At 51.0% G+C, this 12,161-nt stretch overlaps 1 protein-coding gene across 1 annotated transcript in view; it reads right to left on the bottom strand.

Moving 5' to 3' along the window:
* The window catches only part of LOC142588626 (neprilysin-1-like), a 46,827-nt gene extending 42,263 nt beyond the window's left edge, over positions 1-4,564 (bottom strand). Inside the window, exons 1-2 of the mRNA XM_075700458.1 lie at positions 4,421-4,564; positions 4,097-4,264 (exon numbers count right to left, since the gene is read on the bottom strand). Coding sequence (XP_075556573.1) covers positions 4,097-4,264; positions 4,421-4,564 — 312 coding nt within the window. The remainder of the gene's footprint in view (positions 1-4,096; positions 4,265-4,420) is intronic.
* Between the last annotated feature and the right edge of the window lie 7,597 nt (positions 4,565-12,161).

Below are 12,161 nucleotides of genomic sequence, written 5' to 3'. Positions count from 1 at the left end.
CCGCCTTGTAGTATTTCACATTCCATGTTACATATGAAATGTCATGCGTTCATAGTTTACGCCATTCTTTCCTACAACTTACACAGACACGCGTTAGCTTCGAGACAAAAAGAAACTAGAATGCAGTCGGCTTGGCAAGACACTTCTTAGCAAAATGGTGTACTGAGGAAGACAGTATGGTTCTTTCTTTAAGTATTCACAAATGAGAATGGTACTGGTGCTTTTAAAGTTAAGCTGGGCTCTAATGGGTTAAGTGTCGTGAATGCTCTTTTTGCAAGCGGCGGTTACTGTTTTGTACTGTTTCAGTGGTTACTGCGTGGTGGTCACAGTAGTCACGTTTATCGTCCTGGGAGCTAGGGCAGGCGACTTGAAAGTTCGATTGGATCATTTTTCGAACGGCCTTTCACGGATAGGTGAGAAAGGAAACAGCATGCCTCCGCCAGAACGCGCTAGTCCCAACAAGTGTGGTAGGGCAACACTGTCGATAAAGATTGCGTTTGGTACCGCGCTAACAAGGGCCACAGAGCAGCGAAGAAGACAGGGCAAGCACTGCACCGTCTATTTTGTGTTTTCGCGTTATTCCAGCCTTCTTCGCTGCGGTGTTTGCCCCATTAAAGCGATAAAGGTGTAATGTATGAACCAAAAGCGAAGAAGTACGCGGTATTAGGCCCCTAAATAAATGGGCCGACGATTACGATACTTGGTAATATGATCTTTCAGCACAGCTCCTGCCTTACTTCAACAGGCAACCGCATACAGAACACACAGTTCCGAACGGAGGCGCGGTTCTGCGTTTCGGATTGGGCAGCACCCACCGCGATCCGCCGCTATCGAGCCGGCGCTCCGGCGACGCACCATCGCGTCATACTATAGTGGGTCATTCGCGTGGAGATGGGAGGGGGAGACTAGTAAATGGCGCAAAGCTAGGTTGATTTCGCCAGATAGCAGCGGTAGCGGACGACTGGCTAACTGTAGCTGTTAGCCCTAACTGCTACAAGAACAAACACGAAGTATGATGCATGTTTACGGAAGAATCGTAACCAGAGGTACATGCACAGTTAAGTATGGATAACTATGGGTGGGTTACAGTCGCACAGAAAGGTACTGAAATAAACTGGGAGCAAGCGAATACACGAGTATACGCGAATATCACCGACGGTCTCCAGCCGCCATCGCACTCACCTTTTTCTTCTGAGGTGGAATGAGGAAACGGGTAGAGAATAGGGGTATTGAGTGGAGGCCACACACTCATTGATTCACAGAGTCATTCTCAATATGGCCACACAAGGTTGGGGTAGGAAGTAGAAGTAAGGGGACGAAATGCTATAACTGTTTTTCGAGTAACCGCAACGGCACTGCGCCAGGTAAGGAGAGGTATAAGGCAACAGTGGAGGCGGGAGAAGGACAGCCAGGCGCAAGCACTGCCAGAGGCGACAAATGCCACTGAGGAACGCGCCTTGCAAACGGGGAAGCGAGACGCGGCTGAGAGACGTAGAGCCACGCGACGCGGGGACGGAGGAGCGGAGAGCCGTCACGCGCGAGGCGGCTAGGAGCGCTCGCCACCGGCACCGCAGCAGTGCCGCGACAGTTAAGGTCCCTCTATAATTTTCAAGGTAGCCACATCTGCCGCGCGCGCCACCTAGGAACTTCCTGTAGCAGACGGCGCCCACGCTAAACTGCGGCGCCGCGGCATTCGTGAGGTGAAAAAATATCTGCACACGCGCGGAAATAAAACCTACTGGTGCCTGCCTGAGTGTGGTAAAAAACGAAAGAAGGGCCCGAACTGCTAAATCTAGTCCTTTAATTTCAATTGAGCGCTGAAAGAGAAACGATCAAGAGAGCGGAATGAGGACTTGATCGCCTTGATTCCGCATGTTTATATTTCGTTCGTTCGCACTCAATCACCGTGCGAGCCTTGGTGATTGCTTGCGCTTAATCCCGTTTGCTCTGTTAATTATTTTGCTTGCAAGTGTACTGGGTACACATAGCGGTTACTTTGGACGAAGAATTCGTGTAAAAGAGAAGGCTGACATTCGCTTGGACCGAAAAACTTTCCACATAACGGCGCTGAAACTTCTGTGAGTCTTCTTGCCGCTGAGTGTGTCTGTCGGGTAGCGATTGCACGACGGCTGTTGTGTCTTGTGGTTCTATGCTACGACGCAGTGCAACTGTCGTGACATTCTGAAGCGGCGGTATCGTGTCAGCGAGTCTCCTTGATCGTGTTCGGGCGGCCAGAGCGATCTAATCTCGCGGCACACCAACATCGAGCGTAGTGTGTGCGCGTGTGCGCTCTGAACCGTGCGACGTCGCCACGTAAACTAGAATCATGACGCGCATTGTTGTGTTTATGCCTATTCGCCTCCGTGCACCGCTACAGCCCCGTAAGAATTAGAGGGCCCTTATACGAAACGCACGCTCATTGGCCTAGCTATTACTGCACTGTGTTTTGCTGGCATTCCGTGTATCGGTTCTGGCGTTTTTCTTCTGTTAATTTGCAGCTATGTGTTTTTCATCAGTAAAATGGCACCGCCGATTACTGAAACATCTTCGAGTGTAAGGGAAACTTGGGAGGAACGAGCTCGCAGCTGTATGTAATGTACTTTGATATATTGTATTACACTTTATTATTTCATGGCAAATAGCAGTGGCCATGCAGTATTTGTTTTCAAGAGCAGAGTAATGCAGGCACTTAGGAATGTATTTATTCATATATGCAACGCACCAAATACGATTTGGGTATGCAGAGTTGGTTATGAATTTTTTGACATATTGTAAAGCGCAGTTAATAACGCGCGCACAAACACAGGAAAGTATAAAAGTAGAATTCGCTGCTGAAATTTGCTGAAATTGCGCACGTAACGCAATGCGCATATTTGTCAGCGAGTTAATGCGCTTCTGCCGCACTATTTACTTGCATGCTAGGTCATACTGCACTTGCTAAGTCAACGGGCTCATAATGCACTAAAATCAATAATCTCCACAAACTTCGGCCGTCAAAACTCATGCGCGCGAATGAAATACTATTGCAACTCTGCACACACACGTGTGAACTTTCTCTCGCACCTTCGTATCACTCTACGTTACTTTCCTCGCATAGTCGTGCAGTTAACGACGGTTCAGTTATTCGGTCCAATTCTATGCGACCACATTTATCTTCTGGTTAGGTTTTGTTTGCCGAGCGGGATGGAAAATAACTTCTTGCCATTCTCCATCTGATCTCGGCACCCACCCGCACAGCAACAAGGCAATTCGGTCCTTCGCATCCTAGGCCACACTGAGCTATTCAGCGGGTTCATAATGAACTAAAGTATATATTCACCAAAAACTTCGGCCATCAACATTCATGCGCGTGGGTGAAATACTATCACAGCTCGACACACGCACGTGTATACTTTCTATCGCACCTTCGTATCGCTCTACGTTACTTGCCTCGCATAGTCGTTCAATTAGCGACGGTTCAAAGTCATTCCGTTAAATTCTCTGCAACCATACTTTTCTTCTGGTTAGGTTCTGGTTGCCGCGGAAATAACTTCTTGCCATCCTTCGTCCGGTTTCGGCACCGAACCGCACAGCAACAAGTCATTTCGGCCCTCCCGGAACGAAATTATCGCAGCAATGTGCGTAGCACAACAGGCGAAAAACGCGCACTTCGCCCGGCGCGCAGGAACTTTCATGGCGGCAAAGGGGTGAAGCAAGGTCACATGTCACCGTTAAGCCTATCACTGGCGTCGTCTGCTGGATCAAAGCCTTTCGATACTTTGAAATTATTGAGGGACTTTAGCGACAGTGCGATAACGGAACGGCGACGGCGGAGTAGACGGTAGCGGCGAGAGTCACCGCAACGGAGCTTCGCGGAGGAAGAGGGCGAGAGGATAGGCGAGAACACATGATCCGGCTTTGGAGGAGCGAAGAGAGCAAGGCTCGCGCCATGCGCGAGAGATAGTGCCAGGAGCACGCGCAGCTAGAGCAGCGCACTAGCCCCGGCTACGGAGCTGGTTACGGCGAAGCACGACGGCGAGGCTAACGGCGACGAGACACGTGGGAACGGATGCCAGAGCTGCGCTCTAAAGCGGGCTGCAGCCGTCATCGCACTCACCTTGCTGCTGCTTTCCGCGATTGAAGGCTGCAATCGCTTGCGTTTCGTTGGAGTGGTGCTGTCATTCCCTGAAGAGGTCGACCTTCCGGACACAGAAGACTTCGAGGCCGTACTGGACGTGCCGGCCTTGCTCGCGTCGGCCATGCCTTGATGGGGGGAGTCGCTGGGCTTAAAGGGTGGAGGCTCGTCCGTTTATCTACCTTTTTTCGCTACGGCGTTTCCATCGTTAACGCGATACAAAGTGCAATGCACAAACCGACAAGCCCAGAAGTACGTGGTATTACACCCCCTAAAAAGACGGTCTCCAGCCGCCATCGCACTCACCTTGCCGCTGGTTTCGATGGTCGAAGTCCGCGACTGCTTGTGTTTCGTTGGCTTGATGCTGTCCTTACCCGAAGAGCTCGACTTTACGGTCGAAGAAGACTTGGAGGCTGCACTGGACACGGTGTCCTTCCTCACGTCGGCCATGCCTCGATGAAGGTAGTAGCTGAGAGCTTAGAAGGTCGAGACTCGAGGTCCGTGAGAAGGAGCGACGTCTCGAATCAGCGAACCGTCGGGCTTCTTCTGCGTTATCTTCTGAGCGCGTGGTTCTCGCGCAGCACGCGCTGCGCCAGTGACGATGATGACCCCGGACAATGGCACATGCCCACAACAAGGGATTGGCCAGGAAGCGAGCGGTTTAGGAATAAAGAAAAGAAGCAGACAAATAGTGCCCTTGGTCGTCACTGCGTCATCATTGCCTTCTGCTGACTTTAAATTCTGAACGTGACAGGTTACACACTTAGGAGGAGAAGAACGAAAACAGTTTTCAGTAGTAAAGAAAGCACAAGAAAACTTGTTTTAAAAATGCAGCGCCAAGGTCATTTGGCTTTAAGACGCAATTACCATTAGACAAATTCAAGAAAGAAAGTTCGCCTAAGCAGCCTTCATGAGATTCCTTCATATTTGTTCGGTTCTTTATCTGTGGCACAAAAAAAATTACACATTAACAAACAACAGCAAGACTTACAGTTGTAAAAGAGCCGTTTATTTCTTGTTGAATGCAATCCTTAGCAAAATAACATAAAAGAAGATGAAAGGAAAACAAACAGATCCCACGCAATGTTCCGATGTAAATGGCGCAAAGCTAAGTTGATTTCGCCAGAGGGCAGCGGTAGCGGACGACTGGCTAACTGTAGCCGTTAGCTCTAACTGCTACAAAAACAAATACGAGGTATGATGCAAGTTTGCGGAATAATCGTGACGAGAGGTACATGCACAGTTAGGTACAGATAAATATAAGTGGGTTACAGTCGCACAGAAGGGTACTGAAATAAACTGGGAGCAAGCGAGTACACGAATATCACGGAATCGAATAGAATAGTCAACGTTCGAATAATTTGATTCCAGAATAATATCGTCACAGTTTAACCCTAAAGGCGAAGAATATTACCTACGATAGCAAATCATTAGACAGTTATCCGCAGTAAGGTAGCTAGTTTTAGCAGCCGTAAAACTGCTGCAAGCATTCGCTTACTAAAGAAGTTAGCATGCAGGGTGCCACACGCGCTCAGGCAAGTATGGACGCATCTCACTCAATGGCCGCTGACACTCGATGTCCGAACGCTGGCGTGAGGAAGAGCAGCAGCAGCCAGGCAGTGAATTCCCACTTCGTGCAGCTTCGAAGCCATCAGCTATCTGGAGTCGGTTAGCCTTCGAACTCGGACCAGATCACCTCCAAGGCAGGAGGTGGGCGGCCGCTCTCAGCCGTGCAGTGCCCAGCCATGACCGGAATAGGAGCGGAGACGCGCGCTACGTAGCTACCGTGCACCTCTTCTATCCCCCACCTCTCATAGCGCGCACACATCTCCCTGCTTCCCCCTCTCTGCGCGCTCTCTCCCCGCCATCCGCGTTTACGCACTCGAGAAGACGCCGCCGCCCAAAGCCAGCATCCTTCTCGGCTCTCCCTCGCATGCTTTCCCTCCCACCTACAAACTTACTAGCATAGAGAAAGAGATTCAACAAAAGCGGACACTCCCACAGAACCCAGAGGCCGAATAAGCGGTCGAATTATAGCGCACAAAGCGGATGGTATTAACACCTTCCGGTTTCAGTTTTGGGCGCGCGCGTTTTGAACGCCAGCTGCTACACGCCAAGCCGGCTCCGATGATCGCGCGGTATTTATTTTTTTTCGCTTCTACTGCTGAATCACGCGCGGCCTTGGCGCGGAGTCGTTTATTTAGTAAAAATGAGTGCGAACGATCTTTACAAGCCTCCACCGAATCCGTGCCAAGTGCAATTTCATAAAGAAAATGCAAGACGTCTTCTCAAATGATGAAATGTTTATTTTGCTCCATATAAATGCTCGTTCCAGACTTCTTGCACATTCATCCAAAGTTGTGGCACCAGGCAAGCCGCAGTCGTTGCCGTACGAAGCTCCACCGGATGCCATCAGCTGAAAAAAAAGTTAATTACAAGCATGTATCATTTTGGTATATTGACCTATACAGGAATATTGCGTGTAGAGGCGAAACGTGCATTAGTGGTGAATGAGCGGCATTACAGATAAATTCACTTTTAGATACATTTCGTAGGAAATAGACTCCTCCCAAACAATGCCATCAAATCTGAAGAAAACATCCAATTTTCAAGCATCCCTCCCTTCCCAGGTATTATTTCCTGCACTTTAAGAGCACAAATACACGGGTGACTGCGCGTTTCCAAAACAACTTGGCCTCAGTCGACGCGATGGTATGCCAAGTGCACAGAGGTGGCCACAACACAGGCTCTCAGCCAGACCATGTTACACGCTCGCAGAATGCCTTCTACTCGCACTCAAGACAAATTTGCGGGTGCGAAGCCTGTTTTCAGTCGCTCAGAAGACAGAAATGTCAAGTTATTGAGCTCCTCGGCGTTATCTTTTACGCATACTGCCGGCGCAAGCAACTCTCTCGTGTTATCAGTCTCGGCAATCGCTCGTCGCGTTTTCGACAAGCGTGAGTACCGAAATAAGGTCCAGGCGCCGACAAAAGTGGTATACTCCACGCAGTCCACGCAGCGGGAGCCGGAGCAGCGGCAAACTACATCGCCACGCCATCTACAGGCAGCATCTGGGATCATGTCTCCCGATAATGAAGGGCACCCATTGGCAGACTCGATCCCAGATGCCGCCTGTGAATGGCGTCGCGATGCAGTGTGCCGCAGCTCCGGCTCCCACTGCGTGGACTGCGCGGAGTATACCGCTTTTGTCGGCGCCTGTACATGTTTCAGGGCCATAAAAAGCATCACAAACTTGTCTCACTAAAATTCAGTGCACTGAAAACTAACTTACTATGGCTGGCTTGCTTTTTCGCTAACAGCTTCACAACCCCATGCGCGGCGAGCATGCCTAAAACGTATCCCAAAAAGTTACGAAATGAATTGCAATAATTTTCGGGGTCAGACAATGCGTCACGAACTTCTGCCAGTAAGATTCAGTACACGCGAAACTAACTGCGGCAAACAGCCGAGCTGCTTCTCGCTAACTGCACCATCACGCCGAGCGCGGCCACTGTGCTTGAGAAATACCCCAATAAGTAGCGAAATTAGTTACAAAAATGTCTGGCGCCAGAGAAAGCGGCAAAACATTTCCCGGTAGGACTCAGTACACGCGAAACTGTGTCACACGGCCGAGGTGCTTTTCGTCAAAAGCCAGATGCTGCGAGCGTGCCCAAAAACTCCCGAAATAAGCTTTAATAATGCTTGGGCTCATAGAAAGCGCAGCAAACATCTCCCAGAACGAGTTATTAACTCAAATTATCTAGGCGTGGACGGCGGAGCTGTTTTTCGATAACTGCGTCACTATATAGGTTCAGTTTCGCGCAGTATATAAGCCTAAATGTGCTTGAAGTGCGTCGCAGAGTGTCAAACGAAATTCCTCACCTTGCCCTAGTCAATTAGTGCAGCGGTGCCGTGTCGAGATGCAGACGGAATGCAAGAGAACGCTCGGAGCGCAAAAAAAACTGGCTGCATCCAAAAGAGGCGGGTCACCGGGCACGCGCGCTTCACATATGCGCAGTTGGCGTATGCACGCGCGTCTGGCGTGCTGCTAACTTGTTGCTAGGCAACGCAAGAAATACAAGTCGCGAAGTATAAATTCATTTATACGCAAATCTTTTTTTTTTTACTTTTAGCAGGAAAGAATAAAAAGAAAAAAAAACGTTGTCTGTAAGTTCATTCCACATTCTTTTTTTCCGATGCTCGCGTCAACCAGCGGATGCGATTAATACTAGGTGTGACGTGTTTCCTTTTGCCAGTTTTCGCCGAGGGTCCCCTCTTCTTGAATTTCCTTGTCTTGGTATTAGTGGCAAGCTTTGCGCCACAGCTTGCGGCCCGTGGCCACATCGGCCAGGGGCGAATTTAAATCACGGCCACACTGCCCAGGCGATTATAGCAGGGGGGGGGGGTGACACTCCCCGGTTTCGGTGGCACAGGAAATTGGCGCCATCTCTGTAATGGGCGAACGCAAAAATCCGTTTCCCTTGCATGGCCTCGTAGATCGTCGCCCTACGTCGCCCGCACGCGCGGCGATCCAGGTGGCCAAGCCCTTCCCCCTGGTCAACTCCTCTCCCCACGCCCTCTCTCGTAAAGCCCTCGCAACTCCCTCACCTTCGACTGTCTACGCGCCGGCCCGGCGGCTGCTTAGTCCGCTACGTAACGCTTTATTTTTGTTATCCACTGTCATCGAGATGCGTGCGCTGCTGTGCGTTGACCGACGTGGCTAGTTTTCGTCAGTTCTGTGGTCCTCGGTAGCTGTGTGCTTGTGCTCCGCGATGTTTCACCCGTTTCACGACTCTTACCGCTCGTGCATCGTGCAGTGGTGCACAAATACCTCAAAAACAAGCCCTGCAAGGTTGTTCCGGGTGCCTAAAGACAACAGGTGAGCGCTCAGACCCAAGGACATCAGAAGGCGCATGTACACGAACACAGCCCTGTCCATTTGTGTGCTCCATGAGGCTCCGGACGTCGTTGCGCCTTGATTGTGCTACACTTCCCTCTTCCCGGTAGAGAAAGCTGACAAATAGATGTTCCTCCTCATTGTCACCTGGTCTGTGACTTGTGTTTTTCTGTGCCAAGTCTCATTCTGCAACTTCAGTAACTTGCCCAGCTTTCCATACCGCCCTCAGTGTTTTTTCTGTGTATCACGTTCTACAAACCTACTAACAGCTGAAAAATTACTGTTAGTGTTTGTGTACTATCTCAGTAACCCCCGATGGCAAAACCGCGCGAACAACCTTCATGTGTAGGCATGATACGCTTTTTTTTTTCTTCTGGAAAGCATGAGCATTGCAAGTGTCCTACATGCAGATTTTTGCAGTTCGTGTTTGTTATGCAAAGGAGAGCCCAGTAGGTACGATTTAGTGCCTTAAGTGACGTAATTTTATTGTTAAGCATTGCATTCGGGTAGAAAGAAAAGTCGTGTTGGCTTGTTTTACCTGGTCTTTGATTGAGGAATAAGCCTTTCTGCGAATGTTTTCTATGTGCTGCTGCAAAAGCCGACTACTGTTACGTTTCGCCTACGACGCGCGGTATAGCCGGCGCGGATGCAACGGACGCTGGGGCTTCGTTCAAAGCGGCAGACATTTTGGCCCGTTCGGCGCCGCCGCTACGCCTCCCCGCCAAGCGCGTTCAGGCATGTTCCAATGCCACGTGTCTTCGTGTGCGTGTGTGTGTGTATGTGCATGTTGGTGCCCACGCTTGTCGAAGCGCGGCAGCCGGGGAGAGGAGCTCCCCCAACTGTGAAGCGAGGAGGTCTGACCGGCGCCGACACGACGTATGCGCCACCTTCTCATCCCATTGTGCCCGAGCGGCGCGGCCCGGCGTATGCGCCACCTTCTCTTCCCATTGTGCCCGAACGGCGCCGGCACGACGGCTGCGCCACCTTCTCATCCCAACGTGCCCGAGCGGCGCCGGCACGACGGCTGCGCCACCTTCTCATCCCATTGTGCCCGAGCGGCACAGTCACGTGCTCGTCTATAGAGGGGTTCCTTCTTGCCCTCAACTGCGAGAGTATAAAAGCAGCTGCCCCCGGACGCCAAAGGAGGCTCCGATTTCTTCTGTTGAGTAACGTGCTCTCCCGTCTCTCTACTTCGGTCGACCTGACCGCCAACTCTTTGCGATGTTAGAATAAACAAGTTGTTTTGTTGTTACCAGTCGACTCATGCTTTGCCGGGACCTTCGGATGCTTCCAGTTGTGCCCCAGGCCGCCAGGCCAACGCTACCCTTGGGGCTTGCGACCCAGGTGCAACAACGGGCGTCAGCGCCGAGTTCCCAACAACTGTCTGCCAGCGGTGAGATCGCGACAACGGAGGCCAGCAGCGAAGAGATGCAGTTGACTGTATGCTGAGCAGCTCAACGACCATCCGGGAGCAGTGCAACGAGCCCTGTGTGATGACTGGTTGCCTGCAGCGGAACGACTGCGCTGAATTCTTGGCTGCGAGGTTTGGTGAGTGCGGGACTTTCTTCTTCTGAGCTTTGCCAGGCTTTTGTTAGTGTCAGAAACAGAGCTGGTAATTGTGGTTGTCGTTGCTGCCGGGTTAGTTTGCGGCAAGACAATAATAGGCAGTAGACAAAGCAGCATTCAGAGCAGCCATGGATTTGAAGTCGTTGCGCAAACCGAAATTGCTGGAGCTTGCAAGAGAGTTGGGTCTGGATGTCTCAGACAAACTCAGAAAACCAGAACTGCTGAGGGCTATTCTTGAGTTGGAAGATGAGGATGACGAGCTGTCGGAATGCCTTGAGACCATTGAGGAAAGGGAGACTGCAAAAAGACAGGAGCGCGAACTTAAAGAACAAAAAGAGAAAGAAAAAGAAGAGCGCGAACACGCTTTGGAAATGAAGCGTCTTGAGGTAGAGATGGAACGCGCTCGTAATGGAAGTCAGGCACACGGTGCAGGAGAACGAGTATTGTTCAAAATGACTGACCTGATGCGGCCGTTTAAGCTTGGAGAGGACATTGGTTTGTTCCTGGTTAACTTTGAGCGAACGTGCGAGAAGCAGGGGTTCACTCGGGAAACGTGGCCACAGCGCTTGCTCACTTTGTTACCCGGCGAGGCGGCCGACGTAGTCGCTCGCTTGAATAGAGAGGAGGCAGAGGATTTCGACAAAGTGAAATCGAGTCTGCTAAAAAAAGTACAGGCTGTCAGCAGAGGCGTTCCGTCGGAAGTTTCGGGAAAATGAGAAAGGCAAAAGTGAGTCATATACAGAGTTTGCGTACAGGCTTATGTCAAACATGCAGGAGTGGCTCAAAGAAGAAAAAGCGTTTGGGGACCACGAGAAAGTTCTGCAGTGTTTCGGGCTAGAACAGTTTTATAGTCGGTTACCTGAGAACGTGCGGTACTGGGTCTTGGATAGGCCAGACGTTTGTACGGTGGCTAAAGCCGCTGAGCTAGCCGAGGAGTTTGTGACGCGTCGGGCTCGCGGAGCTAAGGACGGTCAAAAGGGTGAATTTGGCTCGAAGTTTGAGAGGCCGAAGTTCACACCCATGAGAGCAAAGGGGAACACGCGTAGTGCGGATGAAAGGAGACGGCGGAGACGGCGGCAAAACGAACGAAAGGAGACGGCGGCAGCCGAAGCCGAACGCAGAAAGCGGTTCGAGACGAGGCAAGCGCGCGTGTGTTATACGTGCCAGAAGCCGGGTCACTTTTCGGCGCAGTGTCCGGAAACAACACCAAAAGTTGTGTTTTTGTCATTATGCAGCACTGACGAGAACATGAAGCTTCTCGAGCCTTACATGCGAGACCTCCTCGTGAACGGGAAAGAGTGCCGAGTGCTTCGCGATTCCGCAGCTACGATGGATGTAGTTCACCCCTCCTACGTAGAACCCGATATGTTCACAGGCGAGTGCGCATGGATCAAGCAAGCCGTGAAAGCTCATAGCGTGTGTCTGCCGGTAGCAAAAGTGCTTATTGAAGGACCTTTCGGAGCGCTTGAGACGGAGGCGGCAGTGTCATCTATGCTGCCCCCCCAGTACCCGTACCTATTTTCGAACAGGTCCGATCACCTCCTGCGCGAGAAGGGGCTTTTGTTTAGTGAGGCTAGCGTTCAG

Source organism: Dermacentor variabilis, chromosome 7, assembly GCF_050947875.1.
Source record: "Dermacentor variabilis isolate Ectoservices chromosome 7, ASM5094787v1, whole genome shotgun sequence".
Classification (NCBI taxonomy): Eukaryota; Metazoa; Arthropoda; class Arachnida; order Ixodida; family Ixodidae; genus Dermacentor; species Dermacentor variabilis.
This window is presented reverse-complemented; position numbering and strand designations above follow the sequence as displayed.